The sequence below is a fragment of the Taudactylus pleione genome, unplaced genomic scaffold (assembly GCF_031769625.1).
Source record: "Taudactylus pleione unplaced genomic scaffold, aTauple2 ptg000053l, whole genome shotgun sequence".
Taxonomy (NCBI): domain Eukaryota; kingdom Metazoa; phylum Chordata; class Amphibia; order Anura; family Myobatrachidae; genus Taudactylus; species Taudactylus pleione.
In genome coordinates this window covers 43,536,290-43,563,999 of record NW_028284455.1, presented here as the reverse complement: position 1 = coordinate 43,563,999, position 27,710 = coordinate 43,536,290, and the positions used below count along the sequence as shown (strand labels likewise).

The 27,710-nt window shown below is 41.3% G+C and overlaps 1 protein-coding gene across 9 annotated transcripts in view; it reads left to right on the top strand.

The window, feature by feature from the left end:
* TRAK1 (trafficking kinesin protein 1) overlaps positions 1 to 12,618 on the top strand; it is a 186,792-nt gene extending 174,174 nt beyond the window's left edge. For 7 of the 9 annotated variants that reach the window (XM_088462849.1, XM_088462827.1, XM_088462825.1 and 4 more), the window contains 2 exons: positions 5,192 to 5,294; positions 9,425 to 12,618. In XM_088462849.1, coding sequence (XP_088318975.1) covers positions 5,192 to 5,294; positions 9,425 to 10,208 — 887 coding nt within the window. In that variant the 3' untranslated portion in view covers positions 10,209 to 12,618. Of the gene's footprint in view, positions 1 to 5,191; positions 5,295 to 6,761; positions 6,851 to 9,424 lie in introns of all 9 variants that reach the window. The other 2 variants (XM_088462859.1, XM_088462852.1) reach the window with 1 other exon arrangement.
* The last annotated feature ends 15,092 nt before the right edge of the window (positions 12,619 to 27,710 follow it).

Genomic DNA, 27,710 nt, shown 5'->3' with positions numbered 1-27,710 from the left:
GTCGAAAATCAGGACATGCCTAAAGAGGTGTTATTTGTGCCCTGCTGTTTCCACTTATTGCACATGTTAAACTGCCATCTTGTGTAGATTCCACAGTAATGTTTTTCAGAATTTGCAGTAAGTGGCAGTTATACTGTAGACTGTAGTCTGTGTATAATAATTAAATTATTAAAAATATTTGCAATTGGCAAGCAATTATTTTTTAAGCTTGCTGTCTATTATGCATTTCCGAAAATATAATTATTTATCTAGTTATAAAAAACTGCCATTTTTTTCCTGTCTGAAATATTTGTTGCTTTTTTTTAATACCTGAGACTGCAAAAAAAATATTTTCCACATACCAAAAATGTTATATAAATATATTGTAAATGTGTAAATATGCTGTCATCCATCATGAATGTTTCTGGCACTGCTAAACAATTATTTTTGCACTAATGGAAAATATTTTATACAGATTTGTTTAAAATCTTGATAGAGATTTTACAGGGCTAAAAGCAAGATGTTTGTATTAAAAGGATTTTGAAATACCAAAATCATATTTTACTTTGTATATATGTATATATCAACAACAATTGCATTTTGTTTACAGTTCATTTAGGAAAGTGGTAAAAATTTTAGCAATAACCAGAAAATCATAAATGAGCCAATTCAGATTTTCTATCCATAGATTTCATTGGGGTTTCCAATGTTGTGGCCAGAAAACATTACTTTGGTCAGTTTTAGGCTATCAAATTGCTATTCAAAAAGTTAATACAGACGAACCTGGATAAGTGGGATCTCGAGGGACGGCACGTTTAGTCTTAGAGGTTTCTCACTTATCCAGTTTCAAGACGTTTTTGTCTAACTTATAAAGGTTCTCACCCCTGTAAGTCCAGGTACAGACATGGAGACTTGTCAAAATGTGTGCTAATCCAGTTACAGAGGTTCTAAAGGCGGTCGTCTCATTTTTATAGTGGTTAACAAACTGCACTAATCTCACTTAAAGAGGTCCTAACAGTAATCGTCTCAATTATAGGGCGGTATCCAAATAGCCTCGAACATTGTTAGGGTGCTATTGGATCCCCCGGAGCTATCCAATTAGCCCCGAAGTCTGCCTGACACGGCACTTATCGGGGTTATTATTTCGGATGAAGTAATAGGATAGGGTAAAACAAACATTGGCAAAAAAACGAGGACAATCTGCGAAAAATCCCTGTTTTTCGCTGTTCGCTGTTAACTGGATACCCCCCATAGCGGTGATTATTCCTAATAATCTTGAAAAATCAGCCTTGGTTAACCACTTGCCTGGCATGGTCACATCAGACTGGGCTTTCCCTGACATGGTCAGAAACTCCCACTAGGCAGCTGCGGGAAGCTAATCTTCCTACTGCTGCCTATATCAGAGGGACTTCCCGGTCCCTCTGCACCCACGGCTCCCACTCCTTTGGGTCCCGATCGCTGCTGGCCACAGTGATCAGGTACCCAGCGACTACCCCCTCCTGGCGCTGCTGCATAGCAGCCGTGAATTCAAAAGATGCAGCTGTAGCCGTGGCTGCTGCTGTGTCTCGATCACTGTGGCCAGCAGTGATCGGGAAGCTAGCATCACCACCCACACCACGCAGCTACAAGGCAGCCGTTTCCTCCATGGAAGCAGCAGCCACGGCTCCTGGAAACCGTCTGCTCCTGCTGCGTACTAGCAGCATCACGCCCCTCGCGGCACGACTTCCATATGGCAGCAGCCGCGCTCCTAGAAGACACCCGCGGCTGCTGTTGTATCCAACATCCCGGCACCTCCTCCTTCCTGCACTAGAAGCCAAAGCTCCGTCTCTTTCCCCATGTGCCCGATCACTGCTGGCCACAGTGGTCAGGCAGTGTGTACAGTGCATATAGAAATATCTACATATATCTTATATTTAGGAGTCTGTTTTTATTAATAGTTATAGTCCTGAAAATTAACATTCCTCATTTTAATCATATTTATATTTTATTTTGAGAAATCATGAGTTTCAAAGTCATATAAAATATACAAGACATGAGGTGAACCCCATTAAAGTCTATACAAAACCCAACGTAAAAAGGCCTAAGAAATCTCAATTTTATATAGTTTATCTTTACAAAAATTGAGTTTATGGTTTGCTTAAACCCGTATACACTAGACGATATTTCATCCGATCCAGCGGATTGGGCGACATATAGTCCACATATGGACAGTGTGCACCCGCTATGTCGCTGATGATGCACGCTCCTGCGCGACTTCAGCGACATGCAGTTCCGACGGGTGATATAGTCAGCGTGGGCCCCACTGTCATTTTGTCACTGCTGGCCGTTGGATGACATCATGCTGGGTACATAGTGTACACACACAACTGTTTACTTGGGCATGACAGAGTTTGTTTCTAAACATAGTAGTAACTCAACAATCACTTTATGAATCATTGATGTAAGGTGTTAACAAAAACTCACCCATCCTTGAAGCCTATAAAAGGTGTAGCAAAAGCAGGAGTATAACTATAATCGGCAATCACATGACCGCAGTGCCCAAATAGTGTTTTCTGTAGCTCCAGAAAGGAAAACGGGCATTTCTGAATTGCCTTTGGGGGAATTTCATGTGAACAGATGTACAGTTCTCCTAATTTCATATGTGAAGTTTTCCTTACCGCTTGAATATTAGCAACAAGCTTTTGTTATTTCCTCCTATGCCCGGTGACACATTAAGCACTACTCCAGCACTGTAACATCTTCATGGTTCTTGTAGGTTGTTATACCTCATAAAGGGCGATATTCAATTGTACCTACCCCCCTTTGCGCCGACAGCAACAATTGAATAGCTCTGTCGGGCACAATCAGCTACCGGCGCACCATTTCAGCTCGCACCCCCCCATGGGGTGCGAGCTGAAAAGGGGCGAATAGTGACTTGTTTGGGTGCCCAAACGGCACTGTTCGCGATCGCGCCCAGAAGTTTGGTCGGGGGTAGCAGTTTTACATGGCTAACCCTGACCTCTATGGGTACGATCAGCTCGATAATCTGCATCCATTTAATAGCTGCCGCGATGTTCCGTCACTTTAGATTGGGCGCACTGAAACAATTGAATACCGCCCAAACAATAATATGCATTTTCTTTTCTATGTAACCTTGTAGTTGGTAAGCTCTGGTGGCTTACTGTGTTTACTCTGGTGCCTTACTGTGTTAATGTTAAAAAGTTTTATTGAAAACAAGGATATTGTGGTGGTGTTGGTGGTGGTGATGTAATTTATAATAGTTAAGCAAAACTAAAAAGTTGCAAACAAGATAGATATTTTAGGAAGTCACTGTCCATCACACGACATCAGCCTGCCAGGTATCCAAACTGAATGCTTTATATTAGAATGCCTGACTGGGTTCTGTTGAACACGAAGATTCTTCAAGATGTGCCCCTGCATATCATGGCATTGTACAGCTGCGCACATTACTGTCTATAATGCTGAATTTCCTTGGTAACTCTACGATGTGCAAATTTGCAAAAATATTGGCCATTAAGTAGGACAGGTCTGTAGGCACTTTGTAGCTGTTGACCAGACTTGGATTCTCCCCCACTGTCCATAGTGCATGTCACACCTTAGCCATTCATGATTATCTTTATACATCATCTCTCCTTTTAGACCTAAAACTGCAATACCCAATAATGCTACATATTTAACAAATTATTGCAAGTGAATAGATTACTTTATCATTGATTATTAAACAAATAGGTTTATTTTGTAATATTTACAAATGTTTATTGTAGTTTTTAATTTTGCAAGCAGAGTATCTATATATAAATATATATGCTTCCTAATGCTATTTCTACTATAGCAAATTAATGTTATTATTGCAGCTTGAAATAATATATTTATTTTCTAAACCCGGAGGTTTTAACCATTAAGGCTTCTCTGTACAAAAAAAAAGTTTTTTTTTTTAAAAAAAAAAGGAGACTAAAAAGTGTTTTAACCATTTGTGTACATTGAACCCACAGCTTCAGTTATTTGAAGTTATTTTCTACATCAAACACCAAAACTCTGGAAAATGACCACCTGTGTAAGGTGTGGTACAGTATGTATGTATGTTACTTACAATACAGATGTTATCTGTCCTCTTTGCTATCACCTCTCAGTCTCTATGCAGAACATGGAGTCAATTCATTGGTTCTACATTTATCTGTGCTAAGAGCTTTGCTTGACTCTACTTTTAGCAGCCTCTTTATCAAATCAATAATCAGAATAATTTGTTTGGTGGTGTATTGTTTTAGTTTTCCAAATTAAACTTTCTTGTGATCTGCAAGATGGAGATTCCTACTGAGCCATACAGCTTACTTCTTTCCTGAGTTTCATATAATCGATTTCTGCGGTAGTGAGAATGCCATGTGATAGAATGGTAGTCATCAAGCGACTGGCATTAATTGTTTCATAAATTAAGATATTATCATATTCCTACTAAACCTTAAACTGAATCAGACAACTCAGGAAAGAATATTGCTAGTATCTTTTACGTTATCCCTTTACTAGTTGCTCTCAGGTCTTCGCTTCCAAAAATGTATATTATTTCCATAGTACACGATTGATATGACCTCATGAACAAAGCTGTGGACGAGCCCCTCATCCACGCCAATGTCCTGTAACATTTATAACTGCATAGCAACTATTTCCTGTACGTTGCCTTTAATCCAATATGCACCTTCCTTCTTTTAGCTTTCCGGAGCATTTAAACATCTTTAATTGTGCTTTCAGTGTGGATTTGTGTACAGTGGGTTTATTTGATTTTTTTAACAATGTAACTATGATGTAGAGAGCTTTCCTCTCATTTTATTACCTTTTAAACCTATTTCCTGGGGCATAGTTGTTTGTAGCTTACTGTACTGTACACTGTATGTGCCACACAGTTTAGTTTTTTCATACTGACCTGAGGGGTTTCAGGCTTAAGGAACATAACTGTAACCAATTGAAATATATGCATGAGAAAAGATAAAGCTTATGGTAGCCTACAAATTTAGTATTAGTAGAACTGGTTGTGAAGGACATGGCAAGTTACCATAAGCATGCATGTCCTTATTACTATGCTTGCTATTAGTCCAGGGTTCATTAAATATGGTGGATGTATCAAAAATAGGGATTCTACTTCCATTTCTGGGCTTTCAATAGAAATGTTGCCTTATGTAAATAGTGCGGATGAGTAATGGGTTCATCTTCTTTTTTTTAGCGCACCATCCTGGGAAATGTTTGTCTCAGACCAACTCCACATTCACTTTCACCACTTGTCGGATTTTGCACCCGTCTGATGAACTCACGCGAGTCACTCCAAGGTGGGTTATATAACATAATTGTGTATATGTGTAGCACCAGCTCCTTCAGTTACTGGAACAGTAATTTTTGCCCTGCTGCTGTCTCTTGCTTTGCTCAGGTGACTCTGCCAATAAAAAAATGTTCTTGTAAGCATTGAGGTGAGCAGAAAGACACAAGTTTGTGCGAACAGCTACTTAAAACAGGACTTCCTGCACAATTCTAATTTTTATTTCTCAAGCCTTAACTAGTATCATTGCAGGTGTTCCATGCCAGTGTTTCTTCCCACTGACGATTATACAGAGCACTGTGTATATTGGGGCTGCCCCAGGCATGCCTGCAGGTGTCAGCAGTGGTCCCCAGAACTTCTAGGACATTTTGGCTGGAGTTCCCCTTTAACCAAAAACTTCTGCAGATTAGTTGCTGTGGGGAAGAGCAGATATCTAATTATTACACCATGTTATTAAATAATCCCCTTATGCCTCTAGCATGGGTGAATTTCTTTTATGAAATGGGACCATATCACTTTAATAATAATAATTACCTGTACATACTTGAATTACCATGGTCTGTGCATCTTAAGTGAAACATGGTTTTCAACTGTGTCATTTGTAGACTACTAAAACTGTCAAACTTAAAGGGGAAGTAGCATAGCTCATTTTTGTAGGACTCCACCTTCTATATGAAATTACATATTTAAGTATGTTAGTTTTATGATGCAGTTTAGAAGATGTATCTATTTTGTTTTCTTTGCTGAGTACACTGTATCTTTGAGCTCTTGAGGCTGTCAACTTTAAGTGTCACTGATGCAAATATTCCACCATATTGTTAATGACTCCTGTTTGTCTGAAGTCTGTGGCAGATTAGAATTATTTTCAAACTGTGCCTAAATGATGCTGATTCTAGCAAGTGGAACATCTAACCTCTGTGTTTTATGAAATTTTTTGTGTTTTATCAACTTCCACCACAGGCATTTCAGACATATATAATGGCCAGTATTAAGTAAGTAGCGGGGTTGGGGGGATGGTTAGGTTTAGGGGTTAGGCACTAGGGGGAGGGTTAGACACTAAGGGGGAGGGATAGGTTTAGGGTGCGGGGAGGGGGAGATTAGGTTCAGGCATTGGGGAGGGTTAGGGTAGGGAGAGGAGGAGGGTTAGGATAGCCAGGTACCCATCCCTGATATAGAGCTGTGGAGAAGGAATGAGCTTGCCCAACACTTACACAGAGAACATTATTTTGTTATTGTTTCTATTTCCTGCTTAGGCCTTGTGTATTTAGCTAATGTGGCTTGTTACCTATCACAGTGTGTGGTGTGTGACTAACTTTAGGACATGTATTGAATTTGGAGATACACAGTATATACAGTATATGGTTGAAAATGTCTATTAATTCCTGATTCTTGAAGTTGGTGCTTTTGTTTATGAATATCAAGTGATGAAATTAAACGCTGTTTATAGAGGAGCTACCTAACCAAACACGGTTCTTCACAGGTTATTTGATGAAGAGGAAGAAAGCACTTTATACCAGGTTTTGCTGAGAGGCGCTATAGGGCAGACACTGTGACTGAGCGTGGCAGGGGGTGAGCAGTATTGTTGGTACTCTGGTGGCTGGGTCACTGTAGATGGAGATGTTAATGTTTGTGACACCAGTTAACATAGATGCTGACAGTGTCTTCATCTTAACACTAAGTTTCATGTAACTATCAGACTGTGTTGTTTCTTTTCTAACGGAGTCCAAAGAAGCCTTGGTGCAGTGTCACTGGCATGTTGTCTTGCTTAACGTAGGAAAATAACCTGTCCTACTGCAGTTTACGGAAGTATTAATACACGCATGTACTGTAGTGTTTTTGTTTCCTTTTTTCCTATTAATGTACGCTAAAAAAGTTCAAAGTGTGTATGTATGTATTTATGTGTGTGTGTATGTGTGTGTGTGTATATATATATAATTCATTCCGTAAAGAGAGCCAGCACATCACATTTAAATGCAAAAGGATCTTTTATAAAGACATAGAAAAAGTTCAGCATGAACACATAGAGTAATGAGATATGACAAAAAAGCGTTTCAACAATGATACTGTACTCAGCATGAAGGTCAGGGTAGTCACAAAGATCAAAGAGGTTCCATTCAATCCATCATGTCATCCCCGTTTAACTGATGTCACTCTCAGTCCGGACTGAGATACTTTAATGTGAACGCAGTTCCTATGTATCCAAAATCAATGGGAATAGATTGTTTTTCACTTATTAAGGCCCATGAAAGATAGGGAAACAGTTTTCTTTCAAGATTCTGTCTGTAAATTGGTGTAATCTATTTAATTTATCTAAAAATGTAACTAGCTCTCCTGAGTATAACGGTATCAAATAAGTGTTGCTTATTGTAAAAGTGAAGGTGTGATAGTGCTGTAAGAAATATGTTGTGTATTTTTAAATATAGAATTTTTGTTATTATTATAACTGGAGAGAAACTCTGGTTTGTTTTGTGGGTCTCTGTACTGCATTTATGTAAATTAGCTCTAATAGAATAGTTTCTGTTACATCCAAATTACATTTTGAAATTCTTATAATGCTGACATGCCAGGAATAACCTGGTAAAAGTAACCAGATCACTCAGCATCCATTAAATACAAATTTAAAGTGGCAATGCAGAGAATAAATATCTCTGAACAGCCACTTTAAACCACTAGGCCAGTGATTCCCAACCTCGGTCCTCAAGGCACACTAACAGTCCTGGTTTTAGTGATATCCATGCTTAAGCACAGATGGTTAAATCAAAATACCTAAGGTGCTAATTAAGTCCCCTGTGCTCATCCATGGCTATCCTTAAAACCAGGACTGTTAGTGTGCCTTGAGGACCGTGGTTGGGAACCCCTGTACTAGGCAATATACAAGTGATTTAAACATACAGCCATTTTGTTGGCTGAATCAATTTGCCTATCATTTCATTGGGCCCCCCTAGATTGTAAGCTCCTAGGAGCAGGGTCCTTCTCCCTACTGTGTCATAGCCCTCTTCTCTAGCACTTCAAAGACAGCCTTCACCTTCCCAGCTGTACTGTGCATGGAGAATTGTGGTGCTAATTGTTACTTGTGCTCTGTTTATATTTTGGTTACTATATTGTAATGTAATATTCAGTGTACCCTGTACTGTATGTACGGCGCTGCGGACCACCTGTGGCGCCATGTAAATAAAATTTAATAATTGGGTACCAGTATCTTCACTAAGGTATAGAAGATTGCTTTTATTTGTAGTGTGCTAGTAGTATGTAAACAAAATATAATGCATGTTGGTGTATACTGGTTTGTGACTTATATTAACCTTTTGGTGGATTGTGACTGTATACCTTACACTTTATATATAGTGTTGCCCAGTTGAGTTTTACAAAAAATGTGAAAATCATTGCATGGGGATTTTGGAAACATTATTTATCTAGGATTACAGGAAAATCCATTTTCATTTTAAAAATAATGAAATGGAAATTTATTTTTAATTTATAGAAAATATACAGACACTGGCTAATGAGAAATAACACACAAAACTCTCCTATATAGTAGTTGAGAAAAAACAGATTGAGAAAAGCTTTGGCTGGAGTGTCACCATGCCCAAGTACCAAGTAACAGGATCGTCATTCAGTTTGGCACGTGGTTTGCTAGTTTGGGCAGGGACCAGCTGCTCATCTCAGTATTAGTGGCCCTATCACTTTCAGTATTATCAGTGACCTTTGGTGCTATAGATTATCACACACACAGGCATTTACAGTACCAGTCCACTCTGGGCCATATTTTCCGCCAGTGCTAGGATAACAAATTTCAATAGATCAGTCTCTAAAGTAGTGGTCATTTTCACTATATGCTGTACTATTGGGCCAGATGATCCGTATCGGCTGCAATATAGGCATGTGGGGCCACCTTAAGAGTATAAAAATTTTGCAAGAAAGTACAATCTGAAGGAAAGGTGTATCAAGTACTATTTGATGATTGGAGGAATTTTACAGCTTTAGAATTAAATACATACTGTAGATGCGTATATTCATTAAGCGAGCATGCTTGTGCATTGCAAGTGCGTGTCTCCTGAAAATATTAGTAATAGCTATTGTGTTTTTTGAATTGCGTATCTTACTGAGCTTTATACTGATTTATCTTTTCATTATGTCTTTCAGCCTTAACACAACACCCACTCCAGCTTGTGGTATTTTCAGCACTCTAAAATCTACGCCAGCAAGCACACCTTGCACGCCTAGACGGCTGAGCTTGGCAGAGTCTTTTACCAATCTGAGGGAATCGACAACCACTATGAGCACATCTCTCGGATTGGTAAGACTCCTGAAGGAGAGAGGCATTTCAGCAGCTATGTACAACCCGCAAAGCTGGGACAGGGCTGGGAAAGCTTCCATAATCAACCAATCTCTTCCAAAAATGGCTGTCATACCTTCCACTCCTCCAAACTCTCCTATGCAGACACCAAGCTCCTCTCCACCCTCCCTAGATTTTAAATGCACCAGTCCACCTTATGATAACTTCCTGGCTTCTAAACCTGCCAGCTCTATCCTGAAGGAGGTGAGGGAAAAGAAGAACATACGAAGCAGTGAATGTCAAACTGATGTCTCTGTGTCCAACCTTAATTTAGTGGACAAAGTGAAGAAATTTGGAATTGCCAAAGTCTCAGGACCAGCACAAGCATCTGCTGCATGTGACAGCCAAAGGTCTATTATATATGATGCGCAGGGACCAGTACGGACATATGTTCCTGGAGGCCTTATACAAGAAGGTCTGCCTTTAAGTTACCCTGCTGTAACAAGTGGCATTCAGTTAAATGCAGGAATACGCAGGAACCGCAGCTTCCCAACTATGGTAGGATCTAGCATGCAGATGAAAGCACCATCAACATTGGCACCAGGCATTCTTATGGGAGCAAAGTTACCCAAACAGACCAGCTTACGATGAAAAACATCCAGCCGCTGGTGACCATTCTAATGGCTTGAGAGACTGATTGTATATTAGCCTTGCATTATATACTGAACCTCTCGCATCAAGTGCTCATCTACAGAGCTAAAATTTCCTATATCTTGTACTGACAAATCAACATTGTGCCTAGATGAGAAGTGGAGACTGTACTCTGTATAAAAATGTAAATACATATCATATTGTAACTATTCTTATTTCACCGGTTGAAAACGGAGACTTACGGAGTTTGCTGTAACAATGTAGATATTGATCATGATGATAATGTACATTAAATTAATGGGGCAGGTGGCATATTGTATGCACTGAAGCTAAAGAACTCTTGGGAGGATAGAATGCAAATATAGTTTTAGTATTAAACTAACCAACCAAGATTTTATTTAATTTACAAGGCGATCCAGCGGAGTCCAGGTGTGAGGTATCCTTAAGGCACTTGAATACATTTCCCTCATGACTGTGTATTTAAATGCAATACATGGGGGTCCTTTTGGTACGCAAACTGTATAAACCTATGCTACTGCAAAGACTGAAAATAATTGGTCTCAAAACCATTATAAACAGTAAAACGTGGTGCACACTTTTATATTATCATTTCACTTAATGCTTTTCACCTCCTGCCAGCAACTTGCGTCAAGTTTATTCATCACTGACTCACAGTGGACTTTGTGGTCAGAATCGCTACTTGTGCAGCCTGTCCTTTAATTAGAACTAGTGACATTACTCAGGCATGAGGCACTAAACGCCTTTTGTCTCAGGGATATCACTAGCTCCTAGTGAATTGACAGGCTGGATATTTGTTTCACCTGCAAAATGGCTTTCTCCTATGTGTAGAGTACAGATACACTTTCCCGGGACATACATATATACAGTATTGAAAAATAAATGCGCTGAAGGCTATATACGCGGATGGTCTGATCTGTTGGGGGTGTTTTTCTTTGTACACTTGACTACTTTGTAATCAGATTATACCAGTTCTGCACATTCTGTCCACTTTTGACCATTATTATTTCACTGGACACTGGGATGTATTTCAGAAGGATTCCAGGAAGATAAAGGGATTTATAGGTGACAGATAAATGTGCTGTCAGTAGGCTTTAAGTACTTAAAGTTTTTAGCAGTGTAATCATGCAAGACAACCTATTTAATATAACTGTTATCGGTTCACAAAGGGACTATTTTTTATGTTTAAAGAAGTTGGCAGGAATTAGAGCACTATTGAGCATCTAAGTTTTAAAGCATTTTATTAATAGAAACAGGTCTTAAAAGACCTAATTGTTCTTTAGAATCTAAACACAAGGCCAAGCAATAAAGTTAGTAATATCTATTTGTTAACTGGTGTCATTTTTGTTTTAATTTATCGTACCTATTTTACTTGAATGTCATTTTAAATTGCACCAAAAATATTCCTATGAACCTCTTTCTGGAGGTGTGCATCATATTTTAATACATACATTGCTAACCATATCTATCTATTTCTATTTTCAGTGTTGGCTTTTTCCTGCACCTTATTTTTTCACATATAATTTTGATACCAAACGACATTTTCTGACACCTATAATCAGTCTACATGTTCTTGCCCCCCCATTCACACATATCGGTTCTTTAAGGGATCCACAATGTTATGCAGACTGAAGGACCACCATACATAATGTATGTTTTTGATTTTTTATTTGTTTTTTTTAAACTGATGCCTAGAGCTAAATGCTATGGATTTATACCAACGAGTAAGGAAGCTTATTTTTGGTAATGCACAATATAACATCTACAAAACTTATGTGAATGGACACTGCTGTATACAATCCTGCCTTATTTTTCTTTGTACAAATACTTATTATTTCATGACCTCTGTGTAAATATTTTTAGGTGCTGCTTCTTGTGATATTTAAAATCCATGCATGACTGATGATTGGACAGTGTTGGGCTGATATAAATTTGTGTCCTTTAATAATCATGCTATACCACGGTCTGTACCTTAAGGATCTTTGATGGAGATATTGTTTTGCAATATTTGATGTATCTGATATCGATTGCTGCTGATAGGTCAGACCAGGTATGTGCAACATTGTCAGTCGGTCTGTTGCTGACTTAAATCTCCCATGATGCTCTGCCACTCTTGGTGCCTCTGCAGCATTAGAGATACTTGCCATGTAAAATGTAGTTCTCATAATATTGCTTTAGATTATTGACTTCTTCCTTTGTTTTGTAAATGTGTGCCTATTGTAAAGCAAATATCCTTAACTATATTTTTTATCAGAATGTATCTTAAAGCAGTATTTAGTCCAATAAAATTTTGGCTGTATGAGCCCTTTTTGTGCTCCCTCAGATATTGGATGTAGCCAATGAAAATGCTTTTCACATTTTGCTTCTCAAATAATAAACATCACTAATAATTTGTGGGAATTTTTTTTATCAATTTACTACTTGTATGTAATGTATATAAATGTATAAGGCACCGCAATGTTCAAGAGGAATAAAACTGACAGTAAGTTACAGAAGTACAGACTAAAACCATTTCACTGAAATACATTACAATGTGCAACTGGCATAATTAATCTGGTAATCTAGAGTGAAAAAAAAATAATACTTTTAAGGACATGTTTGAAGGCTGGGGGGCTGGGTCAAAGTCTCATGGAGCATGGAAGGTATTCCAAAGGTTCGAAGCGGGCCAGACAAAATCCTGCATTGGGGGGTTGTGAAGTGGTGATCAAGGAGGAGTTGAGGTGCCTGTCATTATCGGAAAGAAGTGGGCAGGAAGGATGTGTGCGTGGAGATGTAGGGTGGGACGGGTGTGGCTGAGAACTTTGTAGATGATTGCAAGATTGGCTAATATATCATATGACGATGTCCTCCACGACGTGTCCGTCGATGGTGACTCCCCTGACTTCATCTTCTAGCGTGTGCGCTCTTGTGTGACTAGCGAAGCCGAACTTGGTCTTTGAAGATTCAGTTGCAGGCGACACAGTATAACTGTCCACTAGGGTTGACTGTATAGTTATAGTTTTCCAAATTTGGCACTTGGCGTCAAGGTCTACTAAGCGCAAACATTCAAAGTTGTTAGTTCCATTTTTTACAGCATTTCGCCACTCCGCTCTACTTAGTGCAACTTCCTCCCAGGTGTCATGAGACAGGCCACCTGAAGCCTGGTGACTCTTCAAGACATCCTTGTACCACAGGTATTGACCCCTATCCTTGTGTTTTTCACTCGAAAGCTCTGCGTAGAAAACAGACTTCAGCAACCTCGAGTCATTCATCCGCACTAAGGGCCTTTTTCAGCGTGCACTGCTGAACGCAGATTTCCGATTGGGAATCTGTGCAGGCGCATGACCCGTTCTATGTACAGTATGTGCAGAACAGGTCTGCGATCCCGCATGGAGACTGGCAGCAGACTGGCAGTGATTGACAGTCTGCTGCCATTTGTGAGAGGGGAGGGGGCAGCGGTGCCTGTCGGAGGCCTGTCGCCGCTGATGGCGGGGAGGGAAGAAGCCAGGATCTCTGGCAGCTGATGCAGATTTCCTGGCTTCCTCCTGTCATCTGTAGCGGCCGGCTGCGTGACCCCATGGGTCACCGTAGCTGGCCGATGTTCCGCACAGTATCCGATGCTGCGTTGGACAACGCAGCTTGGATACGTAATGCAGTAGAAGGCGTGATGCCTCCTGCTACATTATGTATCTGCACAGACAGAATTGCAAAGCTGCTTGCGAGCAGCTTTGCTATTCCATCTGAAGCTGATTCAGGCCCTAGGTGTCCACACCATCGCAACTGGCCCGACATCAGCAAGCACTGCATGCCATTCATCTTGGACCGACGACGAATCCCGGAGTTTGGAACACGATCCTGCTAATTCAAATGCAGAATTGCCTGGAGGCATTTCTGGTGGAGGCTGTCCAGTCTTCTAATATCTTCCCTGTAGGGTAGGGGTGGGCAATAAGCAGCTGTTGTAGAACTACTCATCCCAGCATGCCCTGCCACAGTTTTGCTATTTGGCCATTCTAAAACTTGCAATGCATGCTGGTATTTGTAGTTTAACAGCTGGAGGGACGCTTATTACCCACCCCTGCTGTAGAGGCACCAGGTCTCAGGTGTACAGCAATAAGGGTAGCACAATTGCTTTATATACAGCAAGTTTAGTCTGCCGGTGGAGATCATGAGACTTCCATACTCTAAGTTTGCCAAAAGCAGCAGCAGTTGTGCCAATACGTGTAGCAATTTTGGACTCGAGACGGTTGTCATCCGGTATATCATGCTTCCTAGGTACCGAAATGATCGTACTTCCAGCTATCTTCCACCCAAGTTGATAACCGTGTGGTTCGCAGGTGTACCTTTTGCAGGTTGTTTTAGTATCTGGGTTTTCGACACTCTTATCGCCAGGCCGAATTTGCATCACGACACATCCAAGTAGCCCACATATTGCTGCAAGTTTCCCATGCTGTCAACCATACATCATCGGCATACAGAACTTATAACACAGAGACTTGTCTGACTTTGTTTTGCCCTGAAGCAAGATAGGTCGAAAACACTCTTATCAGTACTTATGTGTATTTGTATTTGTCCACTGCAGTTCTTCAGAGCAGCATTCATCACAGCAGCAAATGAAATGGTGGTGTGTGGGAGCTATTACACAGCCTTGCTTGACACCACAGATTCCCAGTCACCAGTGAAGTAATTTTCATGTTGTATTCTGGATTATGCTCAAAAAGGTTGGATGTCCTGCGAGGTTGATTAACTTAGTAAACCAATTCCCGAGGTTGATTAACTTAGTAAACCAATTCAGCGACAGCATGATGACCAAAGAACAGTCTTCGGTACCCTGTCAAAGCTTTCTCAAGGTTGACGAAGCACATATTGAGAGCCTGATGTTGTCCCAGGCATTTTTCTTGAAGTTGCTTAACAACAAAGACTGCACCAACTGTGCCTCTATTAGGATGAAACCTGAATTGACTCTCCTGAAGAAGTCGCTCAGCCAGCGTGTTCAGATATTTGTTAATATGACTTAGAACTTTACAGCTGCACTAAAAAGAGCTATGCTCCTGTACAATTCGCAGTCCGACAAATCGCTTTTGCCTTTGCGCAGTTTACATATGGAAGAGTCTTTCCAGTCTTGAGGTATGGCTTCTGCCTCCTCAGATATTCGGTATCTGCTCGTATAGTCTGTTTTTGTTTTATATATTTGTACTGCCATACTTATAGAGTTCTGTGGGTAGAATATCTGAGCTAAGTGTTTTATCATAGCCGGAAATGTGTTAGTGATACTAAGGTTGAATTCCATGCACAAGGTTAGCAATGCAGTGCCGTCCTATCACATCAGTCCAGACATCGTACTCCATTCCAACGCGCACATTAAAGTCACCAAGCAGAATAATTTTTGACACTGGAAGGGATTCTTTGCAAAACATCATGTAGGTCATCATAGAATTGGAGCTTATCTTCTAATGAGGTCAGGGTGGAAGCATAAACACTTAAGGCATTTTTATTGGGTTGTATGAAGTTGCAATAAGCCTGTCTTTGACTCTCTTGGGGGGCTCGGACAAAGTTCCAGCGATATTGTTCCTGAATGCAAAACCAACACCCGCTGGATGATCTCTGTCGCAGGTTTTCCAACCCAGTAGTAGGTATATCCACCCAGAGTCTCTCAGAGCTCTCCACTATTCGCCAGGTGTGTTTCAGTAATTGTGGCAATGTCGATGTTATAGCGGGACAGTTCTCTATCAATTACATTTGTTTTCCTTTCAGGATACAAGTTGCTGTCACTATCAAGTACAGTTCTTACTTTCCTGGTCGCTATTACAGTATAAAGGATTGAGCTAGTGTCTGCTTATGTTTCTTTCGATCGCGATAGGTTGCTGCCCAGATGATTGCGGTTTGACATCTGGGGAAAACTGAAATGGACTATGTATAGGCCACCTTTTATAGGAAAGCAGAGCAATTCTTAATAGGGCTGCTTTGTCATCAGACGTGCTGCCGAATCTATCCTCCCACCTCTCTCAGTTCCAGGAGCGACCAGTCTCGTCTGACCGCCTACGTGCAGAGAATCAGCCAGGAACTAGACTCTCCAAAGTCCATATTCTCCCCACCAACGCTCCATCACCGTAGGGCTTACACACGTAGTCCAAAGATCTCGCCAGGGGTCATCAGTGCGGGACTATATTATAGTAGACAAGCAGTTGCGCAGGTGCAGATCCACGGTCTCATCCACTAATTCTTGGTACCAATGGAGCGGAATAACCAATACGATTGACTAGAAAGAAAGGATGCCATGACTGGCTGCATGCCACTAAGGATCCTGACACGCGCCCTTTAGGCATGTCACAACGTCCTGCTGTATTGCCACAGTTGCCGTATGCACTTGATATATCAACGTTTACTATAAGCATCTGCCGTATCTTCTGTGTCCGCCATCCATACTAATGCAGTCTTCATGTACCATGCTGGAGATAACCCGACTTCAGTAACTACGTCCACAGAGAGTGTTCGTAGCCCCCTCCACTAGGTTAAGTCCACGGGTCGAAGTGACTTTCTGCTTGTACATAACAGCTACTTGGAGCCACTAGCGGACAGTTTTAGAGGCCTGTAGCCCAGTAGCAACCACCACACGCAAACAGCGAGTCTACCGGTATGTCTGTAAAGGTCCTACTGCTAGACACCCTACCATACCCCAAAGTAGCAAATCATTTCAAGTCTGACTTGAGACAAAAGAGATGCAGATTCCAAAAAGTAGCAACGTGCTATGTAAAAAAAAAAATCACTAGTTGAGACAAAAGTCTTAGTTTTTAATGCAATGTTTTGATGGCTATACATTTTGGCACTTATTCTTTATATTCTCTGATTGTAGCTCAAAAGCAGCAAATATAAATACTTTTTTATGTTTATTAAAGCTAGCATAATTGAACTTATTTTTTGTGTCCCTTAAAAAGATAAGATATATATATAGCCAGGGGAGCCAAGAAGGGGGTAGGGGACAGATACTGATTGCCCGGGCTAGTTAGAGGAAGACAAATGTTCAGTTCACTGTGTAATCAGCGCTGGGAGGCCACACCCCCGGTACTGAATAGGTGATGCTCCAAATGGAGACTGATTGTGGCTTCCACCAATGAGGGGTGAGCCATAGCACCCGTGGGTGTGGCTTCAGGCAGCTTGCAGCATCGGGATGTGTCGTGTTTGTGGCTGGAGGAGGACTCCCTGTTTTTCCTTTTAGTACTGTGCTCTGCCCGCTGCTTCTGTCCCCGCAACCAGCTGGGTGCCCACTCTGCTGTGTGGTGCCATGATTCGGCATGGCTCTCAGGTGCAGAGGAGCGCAGTGTCTGACACGTCGATGAGCAGCAAGGTGACCTGCGAGCAACCGTTAGCTTTCATTGACATCATGGGAAAGGACACCCACCAGGTGAGGCTGCGGTTCAGATGCAGTGATGGTTGTGCCTATGTCCCCTTCAGCTAGTGGACCCGGATGTGATGTCAAGTGAGGGAGGAAGTGCGTTTCCATGCCCTGTAAGCTGACACTGGTCAGCAGCAGAGCAGCGGGCCAAGCACACTTCTAGGTGCTGTTATAGGAGGTGCCAAATTGAAGCCTCCTCCTATATAAGGAAGTCCATGAGTGCACCCCTGTGCCAAAGTATAGGCTCCCAAACTATACTCCAGCATTCCTAGAGATTCCTACTGCTCGTTTCTGACCACCTGCTTTGCTTGTGACCTGATTCAATCTCCCTGGTACTGCGCTTGGTATTCTGGTTTTAACTTTGGCTATTCTCAGTGACCTGATTACGTCTGCTCCATGGTACCATCTTCTTCATTTGGTTCTGACCCGGCTTGTCGACTACAATGTTTGCCTTCATAGTACTCCAATCCAGAATACACCAGCACCTCTACAAGGGAACCAAGTCTGAGGGCCTCGACCTGCGTTTATGGACTCAGCGAAGTCCAAACCCCCTTGTGGGGGTCCTTGGTGAATACCACTGTCACGTTACAATCCACGCCTCAGTACTCGGTCTCGTCAATCCCGAAGTACAGGCTAGCATCCATTATAAATCCATGAGTTATGACAAAAGCACTGATTTGTCTCAAATGTAGTATCTGGCCACCAACAGTAGAAATTTGTACTCTCGCTTGAGATGAATGAGCAAGAAAAAATAAATAGTATAAAAAAAAGTGGGAAAAGGAACATAATAAAGCAGTCACGACACAGGTAACAACAAAGTACCAAAAGTCAAGCCACACGAAAACCATTTGAATGGACAAAAATAAAACTGTTCACGTCGACAGCATAAGTGTACATTCCCCAAACAGTAAACCAGGGTTGTGAAAAGATAACAGATAGAGGGTAAGGACGGGAGAGGCACCAAAAACTGTAAGCCAGTACAATACCATTCAATCCCCCTCCCCTTAGGGTGGCATAGCATAAACCACTCCGTGTTTTCAAATATTATCCAAATAGATACCTGTGCCTGGATAGGGAAGTATCCAACACATTTGCCCCATTTCTTATGGAATTTTATGACTCCTTTCTCTATATCAAAGGTAGCCAACCAACGTTCATGATGGAGGGTCTGTAACATAACCGATTTTTAATCTCTAATGGGGGGGCAGGAATAAGAGATCTAATGTTTTAAGATTGTTTGGGGTGTATGGAAGGAATAGAGAATCTTCCAGGTTTTTATTTGTAAAATGTTCAGTCTGTACAAGCCAATCTGAGGTATAGCCGGTCCTGCGATGCGAGGATATGGGGTACACTTAGGCTACCATGTTTTTCTGGGAGATGAGAATGGGTCCTGCTCATCCTGGGTTTTTGGTTCCTCCAATTAAATTTATAAAATATCTGTATACAACGGAGATCGTCCACCTTCGTTGTTATGATTTGAAGCAAGTAAGTTTTGACAAAACAATATTTTTAATAACTGTCCTATCTCCTAGTATAGATAATTTCAGATCTTGCCAATTTGCTAGTTGGGAGTGTATCTTATCTATGATTGGGAAGAAATTATTAAAGCATAAAGCTGGGAGAGATGTGATGAGATATAATATATAGGGTGTGACAGTAAACATGGAGGAGAAAGGGGGATGGTGGCTTAGGAAAAGTAAAGGGGAGGAGCTCAGCTTCTTGAACATTTATACGGTAGCCAGAAAAAGAGCCAAACTTGGCTATTAATTTGAGTCTAGTAGGCACAGATTTGAAAGTTTCATAGATAAAGAGGAGCATATCGTTAGTAAATAATGCTAGCTTACGTTCCTGATCTCTGATTTTGAATGCACTACCACAGGACTCCTCTTTCAAGGTGATCTCCAATGGCTCCTAGGGCGGCAGCAAACAGTAGGGGGAAAGCATACAGCCTTGACAATTGCTGCGATGTATATTGAAGGAGGGGGGTGGAATTTATTTGTTAAGATTTGTGTAGCTGGGAAGGAATAAAGGACACCCAGCAAGCGAATAACTAGGTCAGGAAAGCCAAAACGTTTGTGTCTCCAACAGGTGCTCCCAGGTAACTAAATCAAACACTTTTTGAGCATCTAAAAATAAGCAGTATCTGGGATCCACTGTTATAGACCTATCTAGGCATTGCAACCCTGCCTGACACCACCTTTCTAATATTGGTGACTGAGTTGCAGCCCCAGATGAAAACAGTTTGGTCTGGGTGTATAATCAAGGGTAAGATCATCTTCAACCTCCCAGCCAGGATTGTAATAAATAACTTAAGGCTCATGCACACTTAACGATTTGCTGCATGAGCGATATCGTTAAGTGTTTCCCCTGCACTACCGGGCTCAATGTCATTAACGACATTGAGCATACACACTTAATAATATCGTTCAGTGACTGCACCCTCCCTCATCCCTGTACTTGCAGAACCTGACAATATCGTCAGGGTGCCCTGCAAGTAGGGGTGATGAAAGACATTGTTAACGATCCGCAGGAGCTCGCATCGTTAATGTCTTGCATACACACTGGACAATATTGAAAGCAATGAACGATCGCAATATCGGTATCATTCATATCGTCCAACTTATTGTCTAATGTGTATGTGGCATAAGTCTTCCTTCAGTAGAGAAGTAGGCCTGTGTGAAGATTGGAGAAGAGGATCTCTACCAGGTTTCAGTAATACTTTAATTATGACAGAATTCAAATGGAGGTGGAGATTACCAGAAATAGTTATATAGTTAAAAAAAAATTAGTAAGAGAGTCAATGATGCGAGGGCATAAAATCTTAAAGAACTCACCAGTAAGGCCATCGGACCCTGGACTTTTCATAGGTTTTAAGGATGTTATGACTTGGGACACGTCAGACGTAATCTGAGCAAAAAGTGTATCGGTATTAGTATGTGAAATTTGGGAGAGGGTGAGGAGGCTTTTATGATGTGTGTCAATTGTGTCCTGTGTATGCAGGTATTAATAATAGAGGAAGAAGTTATCTGCAATATCTTTACCGTCATAATAGACTTGGGCTTGCAGATCTTTAAGTGACGCTATATTAGAGGCTCCCCTTAGGAGGTTGGATAAAAGGCAGCTAGACTGGTTGCCATAATGGAAAAATTAGTGTTGTCCTGCTATCAAAAATCTATTATGTAGTTGTGTGAGAAATTTATCATTTTGACAGGCATTCTTATTAGTTACAGTATGGGAGGTTTTAAGGGCCTGAAAAGATGCTGTTAAAGAGACCTGAGCCGCTCTATATGATAGAGAAATAATGTCTCCCCCTAGAACTGCCTTAGCAGATTGCCAGAAGAGACAGCAATCTTCTGTGTGGCTTTGATTGTTGAATGAATAATTAACCCAAGCTGTTTTCCAACATAGAACAAAATTTCATAGAAGAGGCCAATTTAACTGTGAAGCACCATTGGGAATAATTAACCTGTAGAACCGACCAAATAGGGTCATCAGATATAGAAATAGTTTCTATATCAGTATCAATTACCTGTGGGGATAATGCACTAGAAATATAGAGATCCTGTAATTCAGTCTAGAAAAAAACCAAAACATTGACAGATGAATAATAAGTGTACTCCGGATATAGAGGATGACGAGATCTCCACACATCCAGGAAACCCAGGTGAGCTGCCACATAGTCTAATCTAAATTTAGTTTTTTTTTTAGAAGACGTAGTGGATGTGCCCTTCCTGTCCAGAATTGGGGATGCGACTAGGTTAAAATCTCCCCCAAGAATAATCTGGGAGTCTGCATAAGGTGTGCATAAGGATACAACATATTGACCAAAAAAGAATGCGCCTATATGGTGGGATCACGAAGCTTGTATATCTAAGGCTATCAATGGTAATATCTAAGATAATATAGGGTCCACCTTGGTCACTGTCAGTAAAACGAATATCAAAATGATGCCCTTACGCAGCAAAATAGCTACTCCCCTGGCTTTAGATGCTATGACCTGTTGTCGCAGCATAGTCAGTTTGGCATGCTCAGTGGGAGTCAGATGGGTCTTGGAGGAACGTGACGTCAGCACGCAGTTTGTTGACATAAGTCAGAATGCGTCTTCTCTTGACAGGTGAGTGAATACCCCTTACTTTCCAAAAACAAAACTTAAGTTGCGATGTCATTTAAGTCAGTACAGGGAAGAAAATAACAAAGTGCACATGCTCCTGCTCCCCCTCCCATTCCAATATAATGCACTTGACGTGTATGGTACAAATGTAGGCGGTATGGGTAGTAATAGAGCAAGCTGAGCAAGTTTGTTATCTATAGATATCGTGTGGCTGTACAATGAAGGGAGAAAAAAATTAGACTGCAACAGACACGCATAAAAGAAAAAAAAAACATGGAAGAAAAAAATGCTTGTGGGTACCGTATAGTGGTCATATGGGGTGATTGAGTTTGGGATGGAATTGCAAAGCTGCATGCAAGGATCTTTACAATTCCATCCTTGTAAATATGCAAATGTAGCAGTAGATGTATGATACCCCCTGCTGCATTTGCGATCCCAGCACTGAGGTCACGATGGTGGACGGCGTCGGGCCACCAGCCAGCTGAGTAAGCCTCCGCTTATTCAGACTGGCCGGCTTGCGAGGCCAGGAAACTGCGTCCGTGTATGCAGCACCTGGCCTTGCCACTTCGGGAAAATGGGGCGGACAAGCCCCCATTTCCGGGAACACCAGATGACCCTGTTCCCGCACCGCCCTTTAAATGCCTCTGCCTGTCAATCAGACAGAGGCATAGAAGGGGCTGCGTGCGATCACAGATAATCCCCATAACCGGGAATCTGCATTAAGTATTAGCCCCATAGCCAATACATTCAATTAAATGTAGACCTAATAGCTATAAAGTCAAAGAATATGTATGTGGTGTAGTATAAGTAGATATGTTTTCCAAAAACATTTGAAAACAATTTTAAAGAAAATATACAAACTGAGAGCATTGTGTAAAAAACAGCAAAGCAATGCAATATGTAAATATAACCCGCAAATATAACATTGGTGATGAGGGTAGGAGGATAGGGGACAGAGCATTACAGGGTCCTGGAAAGGAAGGCTCCTAGCTGCCGAAAACTGAACATGGCAGTGTTCTAGAATAATCTAGCAAGGCATAAATAACAGCAAAAACTAATAACACAGAGGGCCAAGAGTAAAAGGGTGAGCGTTTAGAAAATTTGAGACTAAACTACCACTCTTTTTAAACTCTGCCAATGTAATAAGAGGCCGAGAATATGCAACTCGTATGTTTTTCAGACTCAAAAAAACTCTCACAATTTAAACTCTCATCCAGATGTTTTCCCATTTTGAAAATAAACTCGACCAATGTAAGAGAGTTTACTTGTGAACTCTCACATTTTCTAAAACTTCACCGTATTACATTTGGCCCAAAGTCACCAACATTACCAAGCTCCATGTTTAAGTGTTTTGGTCCATATCAGATGGTGGTGCAGTTTCCTCTCCCTCCCGGAGATATTCCCGGGCATCCGCAATGGTGGTATTTGGTGTGAAGATCAGCAATCTGACAGGGGAAAAGAAGAGCAAAACAGCTACTGGTTTGGGACCGGTATGAAATATCGACGACTGTTCAAATCCCGACAGCAGAAGCCTGACAGGAGGAGATCCCGACGCCAGCTGGTAAGTACCCACACCCTCCCTTAGGGGTGCCTAACCCTAAAACTCCCGAGGTGGTGTCTAACCCTAAGTCCCCTCCCCCGGGCTGCCTAAATCCTTATTCCCCCCATCCCGCACCCTAAACCTAACCCCCAAATCCTAATCCCACTGCACTTCCTAAAATTTAACTCCCATACCGCTAAGGACGCCCTGGACTTACCTCATTCGGGGCTTGTGTCCTTTGGCGTTATGGTGCCGGGATTAAGATAGGCATTGAAATACAGACGCCTATCTTAAATCCCACGTCAGGCTTCTCCTTTCGAGATATAGACCGGCGGCATTTTCGTTTGCCGGTCTATAAACTGCATCCCACTGGTTCCCAATGAAAAGAGACCTTTTTTCCTGCGGCAGACCAGATAAGTTCCTTATGAAGAAAGTTCAGGCATTTATATATAACTGCATGCTGTCTGTCATTGAAGGAATGACTAATTGGGTCCAGGCAGTGTGCTCATTCAATTTCCAAAGGACTTGAATTCTTCTGAGATCCCAAGAAGTGCTGAGAGATCACACATAAGAAAGAAATTTGGTGAGGTCAGGACCTTTAATGGATTCCTTGAGGCCCAATAATCTTAAATTGTTTCATCTGGACCTATTTTCGAGATTATCTATTTAGTTGCGATTGGGTGGTAGTAAGTGAGGAGACCTGCTGTTTTAAGACAGAGATATCATGAAAATTGGATCCAATTCTGTTCTCATTTTCAAAAACTTGATAGGACATTGTGTTCAGCTGTGATTTCAGGTCAGCTGCTGTCCCTATGAATTTATCCGCCTGTTTCTGCAGTAAAGGCTCCACAGTTTCCTTGATGGCCCTGACCACTTCCGGATAGGGTAATGGGGTAGGTGACACCAGCGAAGTAGTAGTTAAAGAAGTCATAGTAAAATCAGTGGTGACAGGAGGAAACTCCGCAGGCTGCGCTGTAGTGTCCGTGCACCACCCTTTCTGCATGGACATTTGGAGCAACAAATGTATCCATCGTGTAGGAGAGGAAAAGATAATAATAATAAAAAAATATATCAAAAGTCAATGTGAAATAGTGATATAATGAGAGGCTATGACCACTAGATGGCAGAAAAATCACATCACAGCTATGAGCATATCTTTTATAGTGGAAGGAGCAAAAATAAAAATGTAGATGGAGTAATAAGGCCTCCTTTGAGCATCAGCAAGTGAGTTGGCAGACTTTTTTTTTTTCAAAATTAAATTTTTATTGAAAAGATGTCAATACAATCTCTGACATATTCCATAAAACACTTTCCAATAAAGCATAGGTTCTCAAACTCTGTCCTCAAGACCCCAAACAATGCATGTTTTCCAGGTCTCCTCACAGAATCACCATTTGTCAGGACTGCGACTATATCAGTACATAAAGATAGACTACTTTTGCCAAAGTTCCATTGTGGTCGTTGGAGGAGCTATCCTGCTTGCTGGCATGCTTCTCATTCAGGGGATAGAGTGTTAAAATGATCATCTGTTTCCCAGGTGTCATCAGGTTGGGTGATTGCTTGATTGCTCATTATTTCAAGCCTGATTCCATTTGGGTAACATGTTCTGAAACTTCTATGGATCACTGACCTCTAGTATAAAGCCTGTTACTAACTGTGTCTCAGTGTCTGTGCAATGTTGCTTTCAGGTCTTTCTTGGACTCCTGCCAGATCCCCGCTGTGCCTGTGGATTGCTGTGGACTTTGTTATTTTCCAGATGAACTTCTGATGCCAGTTATCTGCTGCACTATAGAGCCCAGCATTCCTATTGTCTTAAGTATTGCTTACTGCTCCATCACTGTGGTTTCATCATTTTGCTACACTATTTACTTTGCCTGTTGTCTTTCCATTCCTGTGGATATTGAACTCATACTTGTTACAGTTGTCAACTGCACTGTTACAGTATCATCTCTGCATCACGCGGCTCAACTCTGCTCCGAACTCTAGCCACGCTACATGGCTCAACCTCATTCCGGAATCTCATCATGTCACAGGGCTCAACCCTGCTACAACCTTCTCCATATCACGGGGCTCAACCCTGCTCCGAACTCTAGCTACGTTGCAGGGCTCAACCCTGTTCCGGAATCTCATTATATCACACTGCTCAACCCTGCTTCAATCTTCTCTGCATCACGGGGCTCAACCCCACTCCGAACCCTAGTCACACCGCAGGGCTCAACCCTGTTCCGGAATCTCATCGCCTTACAGGGCTTAACCCTGCTCCGACTTCACTATACCACAAGGCTCAAGTTTGTTTTATCTCTCACTGCACTGCAGGGTTCGGCCCTGTCCCGGAACTATATTATTCTGCAGCGCTCGCTCTGGTCCGGATTTCCATTACTACAGGGTTCTACCCTGGCAAAGGTCCTCAATGCCATCCAGAGGTGTTAGCCTCATACAGGACTCTGGGTACCCTACCACATTAGTTGTTATATGTTAAAGACTGCATATATATATATATTTGGGGATTTTCTCCTATACTTATTATTGTATATGTGAACCTCTGTGCTGACTTTATATGAGACCTTGCTGATTATATTTCTTTTGTGAATAAATTCTTTTTTTACTTTTATCCTGTGCTACTGAGTTTCATGAAAAGGTCATTCCTAAAGCTGGCCACACATCTAAAGATTATCTGTCCAACCAGCCAACTAGTTGATTGGTTGGAATGAAAATCTGGTAAGGAATGAAAGCAAATGACAATCAGCAATTTGCTCCCAAACGCCAGAAAATGGACCAAAAATGTTGTTTGAACGAACAGTTTAGATCAAACATTTAACAAACTTGTCTGAACGACCATTTTCATCTGTTTTCTGGCATTTAGGAGCAAATTGCTGATCATCAGTTACTTCCATATGTTACCAGATTTTCATTCCAACCAATCAACAAGTTGACTGGTTGGATGTAAGTTGGTCTAGTGTGTGGCCAGCTTAAGACCACTCCAGTTTATTGTGCCTAGTAGGCCTACCTTCCCCCAGGAGTCTCAAGTATCGGCAGCTGTGACACAATTGAAATAATTCGCTCCACCAATGGAGCTTTTAAAATGTGTCAGTGAGTAATGAATACACCTGTGCACCTGCCGGGTGGCCTGGAAAACGTGACCTGTGTGGGGTCCTGAGGATCAAGGTTTGAGAACCACTGCAATAAAGCATACAAAAAAAAAAGAGAACAAAAAAAAGAAAGGGAAGGGGTGGGAATCGAATAGTCATAACAACAAAACATAGATACAAATTAAAAAAAAAAAAATCCAATAAACTGTAGCATACAGAAACAAGTTATAAAAAAAAGTAACAACTTATATCTATAAAACAAGACGTACAGCTATAACCAAAGCATAGTCCCCTAAATAGGGAGAGAAACCGGGAGAGTGCCAGTGGTACTAGAAGTTGTGTTGGAAGTAGCCCTGTAATCATTCCACCCAAACCATTTCATTAATGGATTATTGGCCGAGGTAGAGTAAGAAATCCCCGCAGTCTCAAAGTCGCAGTGAGTTTGAACCTTATTTTCAATTGCCTCAAGGTGCGGTATAAAATCCGAACGCCAATGGTGAGCTATTAGCGTTTTAGTGGCAATCAAAATGTGGCCCATCACATACCTCTCTCCTGAGGCTTCATCACCACAATAAAGGTAAAATAATGCTACCAGGGGGTTGGGAGATAGAGAGATCCCTGTCGCCTTGGAAATTAACCTAAAAACCTGGTGCCACAAAGGACGGATCTTTGGACATGTCCAAAAAACATGAATTAGGTCCCCAACCAGTCTACAATTTTGTCAGCATTGACTGGAGCCAGTGGGCCATATTTTATATAACCTATTGGGTCAAATACAACCATTGGATAAGTTTGTACAGTACATCATTTCAGTATGGGAGATGCATTTATAGAAGGTGAAACACATACTAAATATAGAGTCCCACTCCTCCTCTGTAAAAGATCTAGACAAATCTATTTCCCATTTTGAAAGGGACAAAATAGTACCAGTTTCAGAGGGTCTTATCAACAAGCTATACCACCAAGTAATACTCTTCTTGGCTCCAGCTAAAGAAAGTTTCCCCAATATATATTTCTGTATAACTGTCACTGTTTGGGGACCCAATGCAGAGTCTGTAGACAGTGATGTATTTATAGACACTTATAAAAATCACTAGGGGAAACAGAGAACCTTTCTTGGATATGGGCAAATGACAGTAGTTCCCCATTAGGCATAATATCACCCAAAGACTGTGCACCTAAAGACGATCAAGTTGAAATCTGTAAATCAGGAATCAAAGCTGCAATAGTTTCCAGAGTGAGAATGAGAGTAGGAAGATGAAATTCGTCCAACCAGGAAATTGCCATATGCCACGCAGTCACAGAGGCCAATATAGCCATAGATGGAGAGGGTATTTGAGACTTACAGGACTGCGGTAACCATAATAAATCAGTG